The sequence below is a fragment of the Pelophylax lessonae genome, assembly GCF_965119305.1.
Source record: "Pelophylax lessonae genome assembly, chromosome: 12".
In the NCBI taxonomy this organism is placed as follows: domain Eukaryota; kingdom Metazoa; phylum Chordata; class Amphibia; order Anura; family Ranidae; genus Pelophylax; species Pelophylax lessonae.
This window is the reverse complement of record NC_138779.1, coordinates 112,498,090-112,518,976: the sequence shown is the minus strand read 5'-3', so window position 1 is coordinate 112,518,976 and position 20,887 is coordinate 112,498,090. Positions and strand designations below refer to the sequence as shown.

General features: G+C 42.6%; 1 protein-coding gene across 2 annotated transcripts; it reads left to right on the top strand.

Annotated features, from left to right (window-relative positions):
* Positions 1-3,940: 3,940 nt before the first annotated feature.
* RPL18 (ribosomal protein L18) lies at positions 3,941-20,861 on the top strand. 2 transcript variants are annotated; one of them, XM_082274159.1, is made up of 7 exons: positions 3,941-4,048; positions 7,222-7,308; positions 7,399-7,506; positions 10,332-10,430; positions 14,609-14,732; positions 17,924-17,993; positions 20,714-20,861. In XM_082274159.1, the coding sequence occupies exons 1-7, from the start codon at positions 4,046-4,048 to the stop codon at positions 20,787-20,789; spliced, it is 567 nt and encodes a 188-aa protein (XP_082130285.1). In that variant the 5' UTR covers positions 3,941-4,045; the 3' UTR covers positions 20,790-20,861. The 2 variants fall into 2 exon arrangements, with proteins under 2 accessions (XP_082130285.1, XP_082130286.1); XM_082274160.1 differs by lacking the exon at positions 10,332-10,430.
* Positions 20,862-20,887: the final 26 nt, after the last annotated feature.

Sequence of the window (20,887 nt, the reverse complement as noted above, 5' to 3'; positions counted from 1 at the left end):
CCAGCCACAGCTCCGTCCCATGCGGCCTTGTTCTCTCTGACGTCAAGTTAGTCTCCTTCTCAGCCTCTACCCTTGCTTCTTTACACACTAATTTCCCATTTTTCTGGGCTACCCAGGTCATTTAGTACCTCGGGACTAAAGTATCAGCAAACCTCAATCTTCTCCTCAAACTGAATATTCTACCACTCTTAGCCTGGGTTCACACTACTGTCCGACATCGCATGTGATTCACACAGCATTGATGTGGAGGTCAATGTCTGTGAGATGCGAATTGAGCCATACAGTTGTATAGCTGAGCTCATATTGGATTTGCACGAAAAAGGTGCAGGAACCCTTTTCTTCCCCGAACTGAAATCAGATTGCATGGGTGTTCACACCTATTGGATCCATTACCTGTCCGAATTCACAGTTCGCACTGCGATCTGCAAACTGATCTGGGGGCGTAATCAACTTTGTATTGACACCCACAGCAGTTCGCAGAGAGCAGTGTGAACGGGGGAGTTACAATGCAGGAACTCGCACTAGAATTGCGCTTGTTCCCGCATCCCATTTGTGTGAACCCAGGCTTAGCCTCCTTAATAGCTTACCTGGAGAAGTGGAAAACTTTGTCCCTCTCGTGGTTTAGTAGATGCAATGTTCTTAAAATGAATATCATGCCTCACCACTTATATTGTTGCAAGTATTGGCTCTCAGGATCCCCAGGTCTTCTTTAGATTTGTCTGGGCTACATTTGTTAAATTTATATGGCAATGTAAAACATCCTGTATCAGCCAAGCCATCTTACTTAGATCTAAACCTAGGGGAAGGATGGGATTTCCAGATCATGCCCTGTACTTTATAGCAGCGCACATGACAAGAGTAGTGGACTGGTGCGGACACGCCTCTCAGAAACCTTGAGTGTCTCTAGAGCAGGACTCCACGCTATCTTCCCAAGTGGAAATTCCATTAGCTGGCAAGCAAAATGTATATGATCTCCAAGCCCAGGCTTTGATCAGGCCTACTTTACTCAAACTAGACAGATGTTACAAAATGTTAGAAATTCAGAGATTTCCCTCTCCCATGACTCCAGTAATAGGACATCCATAATTTGCCCCAGGACTCCCTCCGGGATAGAATCTTCAAAACATGGGCTGATCGGGACTAAAGTGAGCTGCACATTTTTTGCAATCTGACAAATGGGCACACATTGCCGATTTACCAATTGACTCCACAACTCCAGCTTTGTGAATGTGAAGAACTCAGCAGCTCAGGCACATCCTCTACTCACTGCCCAAACCTCATTTCATGGGCAACTCACACCATTTGAACTCTGTCAAGTCAAGGGTGAAGTTAGGAAGAACCTATCTATGTCCTACTATCTATTGACTATCTATGTCCTACCAACTCCTACTGGGCACACATTCCTGACAAAACCCCCCCTATCTTACCAAATGGGAAAAAAAATAAATGTTACATTCTCTGATGACTAAGAGCCCATTCGCATTAGCGCGACTTGTCAGCCTGACAAGTCGCGGTCGGTCGCGGTCCATTGAGTAGTACAGGACCCGTTCTAATAGGAGCGACACAAGTCACTCCGACTTAGAAAAAGGGTCCTGTACTACTTTGGGGCGACCTCCGGGCGACTTGCATAGACTTCCATTATGTGAAGTCTCTGCAAGTCGCGGTGCACAGCGGTGCACGCGACTTCACAGGTCGCCCCCCGAAGTCGTGTCGCCTCAATGTGAATGGGCTCTAAAGGGACCACATCCTATTCTTTGCACACAGAACTTCAATCTGAAGCAAATATCAAGAAACTACTTATAAGATTTTGACACGCTGATATAGGACCCCTACTGTCCTTGCAAAACTTTTTCAGCAATAAAGTGATCTGTGCTGGAGATGCAGAGTTCTTAAAGGAATGCTTTTACACATATTTTGGGACTGTCCCTGGCAGCAGGTCCTTGGAATAATTCAACAACTTACAGATATATCTACATATTCCTGATGACCTGGCTGCTGCCCTTTTGAACTTGACTCCTCTACCCAGAAAAATGGTCAACATCTACATTTTGCTACATCAAAATAGCATCACAGATGTCAATATACTATATTTGTTTATATCCGCTCAGTTTGTTGCTAAAATGACTGTGAAATTCAAGACGTAGCTGGGTGTAGTGACATGTCCACTGCTGCCTTCTGATTGCAGGTGTGCTGTCACATTAGAATACCTGCTACGCATGCGCAGTAAGTATTCAGCTGACGGAACGTCGCTTCCATTTAGGGTTGCCACCAGTCTGGGATTCAACAGACAGTCCGGCTTTCGAATTCTGGGTCCAGGTTTCAGTCCCCCTGAAACCCGGACACAATATTAGGACATAAATGTAGCTCGGAACAGGGCCTAACAGGAGGGTGAGGGGGCACTATGTGCGCCACATTACTATTCTCTTTGGAGCACCCAAAGGTGTTCCAGGTCTGTTATCCTTGGTGTGTGTTAAAAAAAAAATAAAAAAAATTGCTGTGCGCAGCTAAAGTGTTCAGGTTTGGCTTGAAGAAAAAGTGTCAACCCTACTTCTGTTACCTAACGGAACTAGGGTTTCCACCTCATCTCTTTAATCCAGGACACACATCAACCACTTTAAAGCGGAGTTCCACCCTGGGACATTTTTTTTAATAAAAACACCCCTGGGACAGTCAGGGCTAGTGCATTCCACAATGGCTAGCCTCTGATCTGTCCCGGGTCGCACTTACCTGCAAGAAGAAATACTTACCTTGAAAATGTATTGTCCAGCGCTGCCATCTCAGGTGTGGGCAGCTTGAAGCCAGCGCGATCCTCTTCTGTGTCCTCTTCCGTCTTCTTCGGTCCCACGATGCACTGCGCCGGCCCCGCCGTCACTTCCGGTGCCGCAGCGTCATCCCTGCACAGCTTCTGGGCATGCCCAGAAGCTGTTTAGAAGGGAATGACGCGCGCGCACCGGAACTGACGTCGAGGCCGGTGCAGGCGCATTGATTCCTGGGAGCGATGACGTTCAGCTCCCAGGAATCATTGCAAAGCCAGGAAGTGACGAATCGCCGTGGCTGCCGAGAGGGGAGGAAGAGGAAGTAAGGTAAGTATATTTTCTTCTAAGCCAGGTAAGTAAAAAAAAAAAAATTGCGATTATCCATTTGTTTTTCAGGTGACCCAGAGCCAGAAGATGGAGGTAAGTTTAATTTTAGGGTGGAACTCCGCTTTAAGACCGGAAGGATTTGCCCCCTTTATGACCAGGACCTATTTTGCGATTCGGCACTGCATTACTTTAACGGACAATTGCGCGGTCGTGTGACACTGTACCCAAACAAAAATTTTTTCCCACAAATAGAGCTTTCTTTTGGTGGTATTTGATCACCTGTGCTATTTTTATTTTTTGCGTTATAAACAAAAAAAGAGCGACAATTTTGAAAAAAAAAAAAAAAAAACAATATTTTTCCATGTCTGCTATATAACATTCCCAAAAAAGATTTAAAAATCATAATTTTTTAACATTTTAGGCCAATTTGTTTTCTGCTACATTTTTTTAGTAAAAAAACATTGCAATAATTTTGATTGGTTTGTGCAAAAGTTATTACATCTACTAAATACGGGAAAGATTTATGTCATTTTTATTGTTTTTTTTTTACTAGTAATGGCGGTGATCTGTGATTTTTATCGGGACTGCGACATTGCGGCGGACAGATCGAACCCCTAACTGACACTTTTGGGGGTACCAGTAACATTACTATTATATGTGTAATTAATCCTGGATTAAAGGGATTAACCCTACACGGAAGTCGCCTATTATGGCAGAAAACCATCAGTAAATTTCCCATGTAACTAAAATGCCTGCAAGAGATTGGCAACCTGTACTTTTTATTTGTTTCTTATTCTGAGGTGAGCAGAGTTTAGTCCTCCACAGGTCATAGAGTGGAGCGGACAGAGCGGCGTGGTCTCCGGCTGACAGCTTCCTGTGTTCAGCTTTTCCCATAAGCCTGTGCGGCCCCTCCTCCTCCTTCCTTTCCTCCCCGAGAAGCCGCTGCTGCCACAGCTGCCATCATGGTGAGAGCCCGTACTGGAAGTGTATCCGCCGCCATCCCGCTCCCCCGTCTGTCCGGCCTCGGTCCTCGGAGCTTCGCTGGTGTTGGCGGAGTGTGAGGCTCCGGGTCGGGGCGGTATGGACGGGGTATAGAAGCGGAGAGGCCGGTGGAGATGTGTGTGGTGGGGGGATGCCTGTGTATGGACGGCCTGTAGAGCTCTGTGTATAGTGGGGTGTATGGAGGAGGTAGTAGAGGGTGAGGGAGGAGAGCCGGGGTTCTGTCCTCCATGTATAGGAGCCGTGTACTGTCCATCCCATTACACATCACATGGAGGTCTGCTGGTCTTCCCTTGTTTGTATTCTGTGTAGTTTTCGGGCCGCTCTCAGCACTTGTAGTGTGTGAATTGGTGTTTCCTGTACTAAAAGGGAACGTGCTTCCCTTTGCAGACACCCATGGGTGCCATGATTGTTGTTGGCAGCCCACCCATCTAGCAAACCCCAATGTGTCCGCAGCCTGCTGTGCAGTTTGGTGCAGCGCAGTTTTTTAAATTGTACCTGCTGTACTTTTTTGCGCTTTCCTACATATTTGGGAGCCCATTGAAATAAATGGACTGTCAAAACCATGCTGTGTGGGAATGTACACGAACACATGTGTTGTGATATATACTGGTCCTCATGCCCGCCTCGAATCTCTGCGACTCTCTGTGCCACGTCTGCGTAGGTATGGCAGCCAATTCATCGGAATGTAATAAAGCGGAGTTACACTCAAAAGTGGAACTTCCGCTTAGCTGTCCCCCCCCCCCCTTTGGTGCCACATCTGGCACCTTTCAGGGGGGAGCGGGTACCTGTTTTTTACAGGTACCCTGTACCCACTCCCATTGGACCTCGTGACGGCGAGGTACGTCAGAGGCTGGACCCCCCTACTTCTCCCTCTGCTTCCTGGCCAATTACCGAGCGCAGTGTGCTTTGCGCATGCGGGTCCTGGCTGTGAAGCCGCAAGGCTTTACTGCCGGGTTCCCTTACCACAGTGGTTCTCAACTCCAGTCCTCGGGACCCAGTAACAGGCCAAATTTTAAGTATTACCTTGGCGAGATGCAGACTAGAATACTGCAATCACTGAGCAGCAAATTGGGTCACCCATGATGTAATTTTAGTTATCTAAACCTGGCCTGTTGGTGGGTCCTGAGGACCGGAGTTGAGAACCACTGCCTTATCAGCAGCACCTGACAGCCAATGGAAACATTGGCTGCTGTGCCAACATCGCTGGACTCCAGGACAGGTAAGTGTCCTAATAAAAGTCAGCAGCTACGGTATGTGTAGCTGCTGGGAGGGGGTGCGGAACTCTGCATTTACTGCTTTCCTGCTTGCTGCCTCCACATTACTATTGTTAACCCCTTTGCACTGGTGCCTCTTGGCCCACCACTGATAAATTTTTCTGCATTTTATTTTCTTGCACGAAAAATGTTTCTCCTTGAATCCAATTGGACTTTTAACACCACTGCGTAACGGGTGCAGTGCGTTTTTGAAAAGTCCCGCATGCTGCATCTTTGCTGCAGTTTTGAAAACTGCACCAAAATCGCAGCTTCCTATTGAAATGGAAATCGTTTGAAAAATGTTGTGTGATATTGTGCTTTTGGTGCCTTTCTGAGTCGCATGTCCATTTTTTACAGGTGCAGGCAACCAATAAATGCATAAACGCACAGCAAAATCGCAGTGAAAAAACACATGCTTCTTTACATTAGAGCAATGTAAAAGTACCCTTAAGGGAGTTTCTCATGCTGAGGTTGGCAGGGTTTATGATCATGTGACCACCACCATGATTGGCTGTCCCGGCGGTCACATGATCGGAAAGCTCCCTATTGCAAGCAGCGTTTGGGAGCTTTACCTTAGAAGCTGGTCACGGCCCAGGGCACGCACACTCAGCACAGCTGTGTTTTGCAGTTTGGTATGTAAATATGCTGTGCCAAGGCCCACCGGCCGGGAGGAGGCATGTTTGCATATGTCGTAGTGGAGGGGGTTAATAATCATTTGTATTTTTGCCTTTGGTTTGGGGGTGCAGGAGTTATCCCATTCATTGTATTTGGCCGCTGTGCCTGCAATTCCAGCATAGAGGTCCCTGTGCGATTTACTTACTTCTGCACCCCTATATATGGTGTGGAAAAGCTGCCCCTGCAAGGTGAACGCAGGTGCCAAGTAATTTTTAATGGCTCCCCAAACACAATTTGCAACCAACAAACCGCATGCTTCCATACAGCTGGCGTGGCATGTTCTGAAGATGTGCTTGCACTACTTTCTTCTCATGGCGGTACAGTTGGCAGCCCATTGAAATGAATGGACTGTCAAAACCTGACCACATGGAGACGCACGCGTTCCACTGACAACCATAAGGGCTCATTAACACTATCGGACTCTGCTCAGCAGGGAATCTGTCCGCTGATCCCCCCACTGAGCAGGCAGATGACAGGTCTATGCCTGGTCCGCTTAGACAGAAAGGACACAGCCCACTGTAGTTTGAGACGGTCGGATGTTAATGGACCACCTGTCTGTTTTACATCCGATTGTCATCCAATCTGATATGCCAGATGAATGGGGAATGGATACCCCACACATGGGCGTATGGGCAACTTTTTATGTAAAATGTCTGTGTGCATAGCCCTAAAGGGGCCCGACCTGTGTACCAGATTCTGATTATAGGGTCTCTGAATTCAGGCACCAACTGTATGTCATGGTAGGAAAAATATTGAAATGTCTAGCTGTTCAGTTAATATTTTTATTACTGTCAGGCAAGAATATAAATCCCCTGGCCACCAGAGATGGCTCAGATTTAGTCCTGCCTTTCACCAAGCAGTAGCTGTTTGTTTCCTAGAACCTGGGGGACTTTATATTTTTGGGCATATTGAACAGTACTACAACTGACAGTCGTGGTTCTAAAGCAGTAGCATACTGACTGTCTTTTAAAATGGTTTAATGCTGTGTTGAGCAGTACTGTTTATAATGTAAAGCCCAGTGATCGTTTTGGGGAAGGAACACAGATTCCATGCTGTATGCAGTTTACTGACTTTTAAGCACCTGGAATGGTGTTTGGTCAGCTACATACCGGTATCCATGCCAGTTGTGATTTAGGTAAATTATAAAGGACTTGCGGTCTGTAGGAATATGTTTGGAACTGTTGCTTAATTTTGTGTATCTTTTGCAGGGAGTAGATATCCGTCACAACAAAGACCGCAAGGTGCGGCGAAAAGAGCCCAAAAGTCAGGATATCTATCTGAGACTTCTGGTTAAGGTAAGTCATTTTTTTTCTTTAGTGTTGTTGATGGCCTGCTCTGAATAAGAGTATCAATATAACTGTTTTTTTTTTTCCTTTGGTTTCCAGTTATACCGTTTCCTGGCCCGTCGTACAAATGCCACTTTCAACAAAGTGGTTTTGAGACGTCTGTTCATGAGCCGCACAAACAGGCCACCCCTCTCTCTGTCCCGTTTGGTAAGAATTGAAAATGCTGCATGATAGTCTTATTGAGGGAGAAACATTTGTTTATTTGAATATTTGGTACATTTATTTTTTTTTACGATTAACACAAAGAACAGACCTAAACCCATAAAATTTACTGCCACTTCAGCTTTATTGCTACTTCTATACGAAGCGAAAATAAAGAGCCTTTACATACTCATTAGGCCGAAGGGGTTCTCTAGGTTTCACCAGCCTTTCAACCAATACTACTGGGTCTGAGCTAAGATGGGGCGGATTATATGCACAGCAGAGGATTTTGTCTGAGCAGTCATTCAGTGCCTTTGCCTAAATTGGATCCCAACCCTCACCACTGCTTGGACCTTGAAGAAATAGCTGCTAGGTGGGACTAGGGAGACCCCTTTCTGGCTAACCTATTTTTTTAAATATTTAGTTTTTTTTTTTTTTTTTGTTATGGATTACTATGTAAGGAAGGTCATCCTATTTCCATTAGGTTCACTTAAATTTTGGACGCCAGTAACAATTTTGATGGAAGTGGATAAGACAATGGTGTCTGTCAAGTTCTCATTCTGTCTAAAACAAAAATTAACAATTAGGTTTTACCTTTAAAAGCTGGCAAACGACTAACTAACCAGAGGGTTCTGCGGGAAGTCATGTCAGCTCTCTGCTCGGCCTATCTTCTCTGCTCACAAAGCGGACCGGTCCCGTTCTTCCTCCTCCAGTACTGATGATCCGCTCCGGATCCCGGGCTATCCGTTCTCCCAGCTCGCCTGCTTCATACGGCATCATACAGTATGAAGCAGGCGAGCTGGGAGAACGGATAGCCCGGGACCCGGAGCAGATCATCAGTACTGGAGGAGGAACGGGACCGGTCCGCTTTGTGAGCAGAGAAGATAGGCCGAGCAGAGAGCTGACATGACTTCCTGCAGAACCCTCTGGTGACCATTATCTATATGGATCTGTTCATCACAATATTGAATACACATTTCTTTGTGGAATCTTCTTATTGTGCCCGGATGACCTTGGATCAAGCTCTCTCATTTCCCGGTAGAGACGTTCCCCCAGTGGTCTGCCCCCCACAATACTTAGGTGTTGATGTCATTGCTGGTTTTAATATATGATGCATCTGCTCCTGAGGAAGTGGATTACATTCCATGAAACGCGTAGAGCTTGTTTATGATGCATTCCTTATTTCTATTTTTTGGATCCTTCAATATCGCTTGACAATTGGTGTTCTACTCCAGTCTACAACCAATCAGCTCTTATGTATATGATTTGGTTTAATTATTACCATTTACTTGCCGTATCAATTATATTTATACTATGATGTTCTTATGTCTGTCGATGACATCGCCAATAAAATGTTTTTTATCATCATATGAGACCTACCTGTGTATTTTACCTATGTATGTACCAATCGTTACCACACACCTCATTCAAAGTCCCGAATTTTCCCCTTTACCCCCCTCCCATATATTTTTCATCCAACAACTGGCTTTATAGTATTGGTTAATATTTATGGCTATATATTTTTTACCCTTGTTATTTATTAACATGCCAGTTATGAAATTATATCTCCCACCCTTTTTTACTTCCCCTTCCCCCCTTTCTTTGCTAAGCAACAGGGATGGAGGTAATCTGCCCGGAATTGGCAGTACCTCATATAAAGTCCCAAATTTTTTCAAATTAATTGGTTTAATTATCGGTTAATTTATTTTTTCATATTTTAGTTTGTTGTATTTTAGTTATCTGAATTGTTTTTTCGTATTTTAGTAGACGAAAATAGTATTAGTTTAGTCTACGAAAATTATTTAGTAGACAAAATTAACACTGCTGGTAAGACAGCGTGAGAAATTCTATACAAAAACAGCACTGACAGCAGATTTGGCCCTTTCCCATTCCAATAACTGAAAAAAATAAAAAATTGTCTAGTGTCTAAGCTTTCCACAAATAGCATGTTTTTTTCGTAGGGATTGTTGGCAACCCATTCTTTCATTTGCTTTGAACCAAAGTGATTGCAACCCCCCCCCTTTATTTTATTTTCATTTATTTTTTTTTAATAATAAACATGTTGTTCTTATCTGCTTTGTGCAATGGTTTTGCACAGTGCAGCCCTGATCATCTTTTTCTGGGGTCCATCACTGGAGCTCCTTGCTCCACCTTTTAGTGAGTGCCCTCAAAGGAAGCTGCTTTCTATGAGGGCAGTCGCCTGGGCTCTATCCTTAACCACGCTGCCTGCATCTATGGACAGAGACCGTATGGCTCGGTCTAGGCTGCCTCTCGCCGTCTCCATCACAGGATTTTGATTGACGGCAGTGCGAGTCAATGGCTCCCACTGCTATCAATCTGCTCAGTAGGGAGGAACAGATCAGAGAGTGCCTCTCTCAGGCATAGTACTGGTTCGAGATTGGGCTCAGGTAAGTATAATTGGGGATATCCTGTGGAACAGGTTTTTCACCTTAATGCAGAGAATGCAAAAAAAAAACCTTAAGCCTTCAGAACTATAAGTTTTATTGATCCAAACTCCTTGAGTGCAGTGTTTTTATATTTTGTACCTCAGTGCCTGGTCATGCAAACATTTGATAGGTACAGTAACTAACCCTCTCATGGTATTCTGATTCTTTTTTGTAATACTCAAAATTAAAGGTAGTGAGAAAGAAGGCTTGTAATTGTTGCAACCAGGAATTCAGAAGACCTCTTAGGTTGCAGTTCAAAAACCATCTAAAAGGGCAGTGGCTCATACAAGTTGCCTCCACTAAAGCGTGAAATGTTTGGATGACTTTTATGCATCCAAATTCACCTTGACCATACGGTAACTAATGACTACTTTATTCTAATAGATTCGCAAGATGAAGCTTCCTGGACGTGAAAGTAAAACTGCTGTGGTGGTTGGATGCATCACAGATGATGTCAGGATTCAAGATATCCCCAAACTCAAGGTAAGTGCTCTATATCTGAATTTACATTTAGTTTCTCTCCTCTTCCTTTTTTTCTTTGATAGGGTAGCTTGTGGTTAAATGAGACGGATACACTGACAGATCTACAGGAGACCATAATTTAGCTACTGTCATGAATTGTAATGTAAATATCTGATAAGCAGGATGTATTTTCAGTGTTACAAATCGATGCAGGGGCTGCTGTCATTGCACAGCAGATGCAGGGGCCGCGGGATGGTGTAGGGCTGCGGGCATGGCACAGGAAATTATCCTGGCTAATCTCCTGTACCATGCCCGCCATTCCTGAGGAGATGCAGGGGCTGCGGAGGGGTCTCACTTACCATTTGAGGCGCCTTGCATTTAAAAATGGCACCACCCGGCGCCAACACCACCGCACATGCGCCGTCTGCCCTAGAATAGCCGAGCGTGTACGGGTTTTCCCGAGCAGTGGCACATGCACAGTGCAACTGTCGGGCCGGCCGCGGCTATTTTTTTTTTTTTTTTTCCAAAAGTGGATTTATTTTTTAAAGTTAACTTGTCCTTTAAGTTAGTGACTAAAGGGCCATACACACTATAAGATTTTCTGAAGACTTTTTCTTTCAGATTTACCTTTTCTATGTAGTGCAAAGGCCTGCCAGATTGCATACAAATTGATAGTGTTTAGGTTTGACCTCATATTATATGGTTTTGGTAAGTCTAAAGGAAAAAGTCTTCAGAAAATCTTAGTGTGTATGGCCCATTAGGGTTTAGGTCCTTGGATAAGCTTAATAGCTAGGCAGTTGGCATTTCAGAGGGTGTGGTGAACATTGACAATTTTATAAATAAAATTCACCTGTGACCTAATCATTTGGACTGGCTTTTCCATTTGGAATTTGTTTTCAAACATATTTGCACTTCATATTTCAATTTATAATCGGAAGGGGTTCTAGTTTGATCTGCGCTGTAATATTGCATTTTATGGTGCTATGAAAAAGGTTTGCTCAGTAATGCCTTTCAAGCAGTCAGAATCCATTTTCTGATTAAAGTGATCACTGGTTACTGTGAGGTCGTCTTTGAATAAACACAGAGATATTAACCACTTCTGGACCGGGCTTTATTCTGACACTTGTTTGCAACTTAAAATCGTTTTTGGTTTTTAAATAGGTTTTTAAATAGATACCCAACGTGTCATGCTTCAAAATTGTGCACGCTCGTGGAATGGCGACAAACATTGGTACTTAAAAATCCCCATAGACGACACTTTAAAATTTCTACAGGTTACAAGTTTAGAGTTTAAAGAGGTCTAGGGCTCAAACTATTGCTCTCACTCCAACGATCGCGGTGATACCTCATGTGTGGCTTAAACATTGTTTACATATGTGGGCGCGACTTGCGTATGCGTTCGCTTCTGTGCGCGAGCTAATGGACTATTTATTTTTATTGATCACTTTTATTCCTATTACAAGGAATGTAAACATCCCTTGTAATATAAATAAGCATGACAGGTCCTTTTTATTGTGAGTTCTGGGGTCAAAAAGACCTCAAATCTCACATCTACACTAAAGTTTTTTTATTTTAATTTTTTTTTTTTTTTTTTTATGATGAAAAAATGGGCTTTTTAAATCTGTTGCTAGGAAGCGACTTATGACGTCGTTCCAGTCCTCCTAGGCCATAGTCGAGTGAGGGCCATCTTGCCTCTCACTCGACTTCCTGCGTGAGGACAGCAGACCGGATCCTTTTCACTGCTACCGGAGGTTCTGGTAAGCAGGGAAAACGACCGGGGGGGGGGGGCACCTCTCCCGCTGCTCATAAGGGTGTTCCTTTGGCAAATACGGGGCTATGGCAGCTACCTGCTGCCATAACCGCAGTATTTAACGTCAAAGTACCGACGTAAAACTGCGGCGTGCGGTCCGTAAGTGGGTAAATAAACGGATGCAGCATCCAAATTATCTGACATGGCTGGAAGGGTGTATCTTATTGGTGCTCAAAATGCAGTTGTACAGAATATTCTATGTGTAAAAATGTAGACAAAGGGGGTTAGTCCTCAACAAAGTCCAAAAAAGAAGGTGCCACATCCCGTATATGCATACAAAGAGAAAGGGTATCCCCTTAAAGGGTTGGGACTTTTCAGGCACGCAAAAAGTCAAAGTATGGAAGAAAAAGTTATACAAAAAAACTTTTATTATACAAAAAATGACATAAAATAGACTAAGTTACAATCTGAAGGAGCAAACAGTTCTGACATAAAAAACACAGTAAAGATGTAAGGATGAACAACGTAGCAGTAACACAATACCCAACGCGTTTTGAAGCTGGAATATGCTTCTTCAGGGATAAATGAGTAGATGCTGCAGAACTGATTCTACAACAAGTTAACACATGTTCATATTAATACATGCATTTCATAATATAGAATAACATAGTATCATTATACATCACAAAACTCACATTATCCGTTGTGTTAAATTTCCTGTTTGCTGAATTTAAAACCAAGGGCTATTTCCAAAACCTCCCTTCAGGGCTTGAGATGGTATAATGGAAATCCTCCATAGGAAGACTAATGCCTAGGGCAGATGAGCAGTTGGAATGCAGAGTCCTGAAACTGCATGCGGCTGGAGTCCAAAATGAAAGGAACTCGGATTTGGGGTAGTACAGAAAAAACCCTATTATGGAAGAACACTCCAAGTCATGAAAGAAGCATCATGTTTTTCAGCCAACTCTATGAATATTAAGACACAAACTGAAGAGGAGTGGAACGGATTCCGATATAGATCACTCAGTATAATTATATGCTTCAGCCCAAGCTGTATTGGGGGATAAATGCTGTGAAAGCCCCATATATGGCTAGATGAAAAGTGCCTACCACAGGATGTAAACTGCCATAAGCAGTAGGGGACGTTCAGAGGAGCCAAAGATTGCCAGAGAGAGAGGAAAAAGTAATCCGTCAGAGACCCCAGTGAGGTTTGCATGCAGTTGCTAAAAAGCAGGGCACAGGTGTATCCTAGTAATTCCAGCTTACCTTAGCCGTATATGCAGTTAACACCAGAACTGATGACCGCCGTCACCACAAGCAGGGTGAGACACTGCATCAGTGACCACTTACTATATGTACCCCTTCTAATTAGGGTGATTGGAAACACCTGTATCTTTTCATCAGCTGTGAAGTCATCACATTAGCAGAGGATTCAGAGTTCCAAAAAGGGCTCCCTGGGATGCCGAGGCTCGGCGCCGCCCCTTCCCCGCGCATGTGCAGGGAAGCGAAAAGACGCAACGGGACGGCGTCCAGCCTCAGCGTCCCACCGATAGAGGATTTCAGCAGCTGCGCACTAAGCAACAGGGGAGATCCAGTGCGCTGGTGTGAGGGACTACGGAGGCCCAGGTGGAACAACACAAGCAGCGCAACGAAGGGCACACACTCTGTACTACCCCAAATCCGAGTTCCTTTTATTTTGGACTCCAGCCGCATGCTGTTTCAGGACTCTGCATTCCAACTGCTGACCTGCCCTAGACATTAGTCTTCCTATGGAGGATTTCAATTATACCATCTCAAGCCCTGCAGGCAGGTTTTGGAAATAGCCCTTGGTTTTAAATCCCGCAAACAGGAAATTTAACAACGGATGATGTGAGTTTTGTGATGTATAATGATACTATCTGTTCTATATTATGAAATGCATGTATTAATATGATTGTGTTACCTTGTTGTAGAATCAGTTCTGCAGCATCTACTCATTTACCCCTGAAGAAGCAGCTTTAAAAAAACGCGTTGGGTATCGTGTTGCTGCTACTTTTTTCATCCTTACATCTTTGCTGTGTTTTCTATGTCAGAACTGTTTGCTCCTTCAGATTGTAACTTTGTCTATTTTATGTCATATATATTTTTTGTATAAGTATCATTTTCATATAACTTTTTCTTCCATACTTTTTTGACTTTATGCGTGCCTGAAAAGTTCCAACCCTTTAGGGGATATACTTTCTTTGTATATGTAAAAAATGTAGGTTTTTCCTGACCAACTTTGTTTTTAGAATGTAAGCAGGAAAAATGAGGCTGAAAGGATTGCTCATGCATGTCATTGCTACTCATTCAGTTTTTGTATATTTGTCAAAAATATCTCTTCAATGCATTTTATGCTTGCTGCTTTTTAGGGGATTCGTTTTGATTTAGAATTGTAAAAAGTAACAAATGTGCATTTTTTTCCCCTCAGGTGTGTGCACTTAAAGTGTCTTCTGGAGCACGCAGAAGAATTCTTAAAACTGGTGGACAAATTTTGACATTTGACCAGTTGGCTCTCGCTGCCCCCAAAGGCCAGAACACTGTTCTGCTTTCAGGTAATAACACTCTACCAGGCAGTATGTTTTCACTCCACTCCATTGCTGCTACAATACTTTTGAAAGTAGTGTCATGTCGAAGTCCCCATTCACACCAGTGCGTTTTCAGATGCTTCTGTGCAGCAATGCACAATAATAGAAATCACATTATTCTCTATGGTGCTGGTGTTGGTTCTTATCAATGCAGCAGGTTTTTTTGTTGCAGTGCAATTTTGGTCCCATAGATTTCAACGGAAGCACATGTTTACATACATAGTGAGATTGGAAAAAAGACATCAGTCCATCCAGTTCAACCTATGTTTGTGTTTGATGCAGTTTTAGTGCGTCTTTTTATGTTTATGTATTGTTTTATGTATAAAATCCAGCCTCCTTTTACAAAAAGAAGCAGCATCAAAAACGAGCAACGTTGCACTGAAAAAAGCATCCTAGTGCAGGCGCATTGGTGTGAACCAAGTTGCTAAATATCTGCTTTCATTTACTTTAAAATTTAACCTCAATTTTCTCTGTGTTTATAAGGTCCTTCAAGTCCAGTTTTTTTTTTTTTTTTTGTGTGCTCTCCTTTTTGTCAGTTGTGGGATTTTGGTGACCTAGAGGAACAATAAATGGATCTCAATTTTTTTTTGGTCTAATCCAGAATTTTTATAGAATCCTATTGAGCAAGATTTATTTGCAGCATTTTGAGTACGGTGCTTTGTATAAGCATGTAATTCTTTTGGACGTTCAAGTAAAGATTGAATTTAACACTTCAAAAAAACTTAAAGGATCGCTATAGCAAAAATTTGTTTGGAAATATTAGTTTTGAAAAGAGCAGGAAAAGGTAAACCTGTGTTCTGGGACTTTAGACCATAAGAGAAAAAACTGCTCAACCAGCTCTCTGCTCACGGAGCTCTGAGAACTGACCCATCAGCGGTGTTTGATAGCTTGGTTCTCAGTCTAAGACCTGGCGGGGGACAGATGCAGCATTGGAACAATGCTGCAACCATCTGGGTACCTGGTTTAAAAAACAAAAGGAAAACTATTAACCCTTTGGAGTCGGCGCCTCCTGGCCCTTTAAGGGGTTTAGAATGCGGGGGGGGGGGGGGCATGGTTTATGATCGTGTATCACTGCGGTCACATGATTGAAAAGCTCCCGCTCACAAGCAGTGATTGGGAGCTTTCCGTTAGTCACCGGTAACTGTGCTGGGGAGGCGCAGCACAGCTGTATTTGCACTAATGCATGCAATTATGTGCCAAAGGGCCGCAATATTGAGTGAGGCCGGCGCCAAGAGGTTAACCAGAAAAGAAAATACTTCTGTGTAATGCTAGTGACAGATGACTTCATACCTGTTTTTTTTTTTTTACTTTTGCCAAGTTTTATTTTAATGCCTGACAGTAATTCGCATGTTAATTTAGTGATAAACCTAAATAGTCTTGGAAGTTGAAATGGGGGCAAAAAGCACGGTGTTCTTCTCGAATTTCAGAAGTATACTAAAATCCTCAATTGCGACGTATTCACCAGTATTATCATTTTACTTTAGAAGTCCCAATCATTGGTTGAAGACAGATTCATCTGGAGCATTTTTAGTAATTTATAATCTCAGTAGTTAGTTGCTGTTTGTATGTTTCAGTAAATGGGAATGTAAAATGCTTGGTTTAATCTGTTATGCCCAGATTATATTATCTGCACTTGCACATAAATCTGTTTGCTGAATTTGTACCCTGAGAGATGTTTGGTTAACCACTTGCCGACCGCCGCACGACTATCTACGTGGGCGGTCAGCCCCTCACAGGCAAAGTGACGTAGGCCTACGTCGCTCGCCTGTGAGGGTTTAGGGAGCGCGCGCCGCCGGAGGCGCGCTCCCGCGTGGTCACGGACCCCCCCGCGCGTGTGACCGGCGGACCCGATCGCCGCCGGCCACACTGCGATCGGCGGGGGAGAGGGAGAAGTCAGGCAGCTTGTGTAAACAAGCTGCCTGTCATTCTCCTCTCTGTATGAGAGATGATCACATGGATCTACTATGTAGATCCATTGATCACTCTGCATACAGTTAAAGCCCCAGCCAATCACAGTTAGAATCACGCCCCTAGGGACACACACAGCCCCTCCCTCTCAAATAAAGTTAACCCCTTCACTACCAGTGCATTTTTACAGTAACAGTGCATATGTATAGCACTGATTACTGTAGAAATGTCACTGGTAACCCCAAAAGTGTCAAAAATGTCAGTCAAGGGTCCGATCTGTCCGCCGCAATGTCGCAGTACCGCAAAAAAAATCGCAGATCGCCGCCATTACGCGTTAAAAAAAAAAACAACAAAAATGACAAAAATCTTTCCCTTTGTTAGTAAACGCAATAACTTTTGCGCAAACCAATCAAAATACGCTTTTTGCGATTTTTTTTTTTTACCAAACATAGGTAGCATAAAACAAATTGGCCGAAAATATTAAAAAATTTTGATTTTTACTTTTTTTTTTGGGGGAATTTCATATAAAAAAAAGGGAAAAATATTGCTATTTTTGCAAAATTTACGCTCTTTTTTTGTTTATAGCGCGTGATCAAAAAATCGCACAGGTGATCAAATACCGCCAAAAGAAAGCTCTGTTTGTGGGGAAAAAAAGGACGCCAAATTCGTTTAGGTACAGCGTCGCACGACCGCGCAATTGTCCGTTAAAGTCACGCAGTGCCGAATCGCAAAATACCCTCTGGTCGTTTAGCAGCCAAATCCTCCGGGGCTTAAGTGGTTAAACTCTTCAAAGGAAACCTATTATGAAAAAAAAATGCTTTGCAGTTGCTGGACAACTTTTTAAAATGCTAGTTGCCTGTATATATGTTTACTTCACTGCTTGCAGAGTTGTTCTAGTTCTTTCATTCAGAGTGGATTTGGAGCTCCTGATCCGTTTACTTGTTCAGGTCATTATAGAAGGCATTGATTCATGGTTGCATTCAGACACTATTTTCAGGAGCGTTTAGTAGTGGCAGCCTATACGTTTTCCTTGTATGTGGAAATGTAAGGTGGTTTTTTTTTTTTATCAAGTTTCTAGATATCAAACAAATATACAGCATTTTAGATCTGTTTTAAAAATAGTTTTATCTGAACAGTTACAATTTAGAAAAGGATTATTATAGGTCTGTTCTAACCTCTGCTTGTCCAGACAAGACATTGCTAAACGTATTAAGAACAAATTTGCTAACCTGTGTAATGCTTTTTTCCAGGCCCTCGCAAGGGACGTGAGGTGTACAGACACTTTGGAAAGGCACCTGGTACTCCACACAGTCACACCAAGTGAGTTGACTAAGCTTATATGTATTTAAAAATGATTTAGCCTGTCCAGAGAAAAGTGTGTAAGGTTGGAAGACAGCTAGAAGTCTGATTGCCCCAGTTCCAAGAAAACACAGTATGTTCAGGTATGGGGAAAGATGTCTTCCTCTTGCCTCACACAGTGCATATCTCAAGCACTGATATGGAGAAGAGAGAGAATCCACTGTAAGCTCTGACCCAGAACTTAAAGTGGTAGTAAATACATTTTTTTTTTTTTTTTATCTATGCATATTTTAGTTTATGCATACATTGAAGCACTGTACAATACATATTCTTTTGTGCTGTGCCCAAACACTTGCATATTAATAGGACCCCCAGCTCCCGATCCCGACGTGCTTTCTACCCTGAACTTTGTTAGGTGTGTGTGTGGCGCCACAATGGATGACCGTAAGGAGTAAGGGGGTGACCAGCGCTATGGAATATTACCAGAGACTTATTACAGGTATAGAAGCTGCCACCAACCAACCCCTAGGGAATGGGGGCCAAGTAATGTAAAAAAAGGATAGATAGTTGGAATCGTCGCTATCTGATATGTGCTTGATAAAAAATAGTGATATACCCAAACCGCAAGATAGTAATGTGCGGAATAAAGTGCCAGTGCAAATGTGTGTTTAATCAAAGAATAACGTCTGGGTAAAATTATATACTTAAAATTGCTATAAAATGTATTAAAAGAATATCACAAAGTGCTGGTAAAGAATTTTAATGTGAAATGCCGAAATAAATTGTTTCAAAATCTTGACTGATAAAATAAACAATAAAAAACAGATAAATAGTGAGATGTGACCAGGGGACACACCCCTATATATGGCTGTGTTCAAATAAAAGTCTGTGGTAAAAGAATGAAAGTGAGTATGGTGAACTCAAGTGCTCGTGATATAACTCTCCACTAGAGCTCTCACTCACCCTTGGAAAAGAGGTAACCAATAGTGGCTGTGAGAATGTCCGTAGGGGTATTTTTGTCCAGTCTGAAGCTCCCAAATGTGGCTCCTGATAATCCTTTGAGCACCTAGATGGGACCCGTTTCTCTGAAAGGATTACCAGGAGCCACATTTGGGAGCTTCAGACTGGACAAAAAAACCCCTACGGACATTCTCACAGCCACTATTGGTTATGTCTCTTTTCCAAGGGTGAGTGAGACCTCTAGTGAAGAGTTATATCACGAGCACTTGAGTTCACCATACTCACTTTCACTCTTTTACCACGGACTTTTATTTGAACACAGCCATATATAGGGGTGTGTCCCCTGGTCACATCTCACTATTTTTTTTATCTGTTATTTTATCAGTCAAGATTTTGAAACATTATTTATTTCGGCACTTCACATTAAAATTCTTTACCAGCACTTTGTGATATTCTTTTAATAAGTTTTATAGCAATTTTAAGTATATAATTTTACCCAGACGTTATTCTTTGATTAAACGCACATTTGCACTGGCACTTTATTCCGCACATTACAATGGATGACCGTTGTCCATCTGTTGGTTTTGAGTAGGTTTGGCAGGGGCACATGGCTTGCTCATCCTAAGGCTTTAGGGCTGCGTGTTTGTGTGCACAGAATGATGTCTCCACGGGTCCCTGTTAGGGAGAGGAGATTCCCTGAATAGGTAGAACTGCACTAGTGCTGAGTTGCACAATGTAATCCAGAGGATGAGAGCACTACACAAATTAAAGAATCCTTGTATCGTGCAAAGTAATCTCCCAGATGGTAAGAATGGGGTTAAAAAAAAAAACTTGAAACTTTAATATCACTTTATTAGATGTTTTGGGGGCAGCAAACAAGCATGTTTACTAGCCAGCTAACTTGTATTGTATGCAACTGTTTTTCTTACAACTTTTTTTTTTTTTTTTTCTTAAAATAAAATTGGCTGGAATTACATTTGCATTTCCTACATGTGTATTTCAATGTAAAAGCGCAGCTGTGGCTTAAAAAAAAAAAAAAAACTACTATTTGCATAAAGCAGCCATGGCTGCCCTTTTGGGTAGAAGTATGCATCTGTGTGGTCCGCTCCGGTGTATACATCCACCAATGTTTTATATAATATTTCTTAAATACCGCTATAAGATATTTTCCTATTGTACTCCCTAAGGTGGCACAAGTAGCTGTTAAGACATTTCAGCAGTCACTACATTCAGTATTTTGAAGAGAAACTCTCAATAGTTTATCAGCAGCGACATGCAAGTCTGCTTTTTAGACCACATACATTGCCAGTCAGACTGGTAATACACCAGATCTTCATCGTTTACTAAGATGACATCAGCTGGAATCTTGAGAAGCAGTGCATGGCAACCAGTCAGATTTTTATCTTTCATTTTCAAAGTTCAGCCAGTTTCTTTGAAGCCTATTTTTAGTTTAAAAATAATAATCCGCACAACCAAGGGATGTTACTTTTTTTTTATCAGAATGAAGAGTGCTGCTACAGAGGAAAGTTGCTGCTGGCCTGCCCTCTGCCATTTACAGAACTTGCTACTCTCCCACAATACGTCATGTTCTGTGTATGGAATCCTGTTAATCTGCTGTAACCATTCACAGAACGTGATGCGTTGTGGGAGTTTATTATGAATTTTGTAAATGACAGAAGGGAAAAAATACTAAACTTTTTTTAGATTTGCTGGTAAATAAACCTAATGATATTTCAGCTTCATGTTTTAAGTATACTTTTTTTTTTTTTTCCCTCCTTTAGGCCCTACGTTCGTTCTAAGGGTAGAAAGTTTGAGCGCGCTAGAGGACGCAGACCAAGCAGAGGATACAAGAACTAAACACCGTCTGTGCTTTGTACTCATTAAAGATGCTAAATCTTGATTCAGTCTTTATGATTTTTATTATAAAAACGTTGCTGGTTTTTATGGGTGGATAT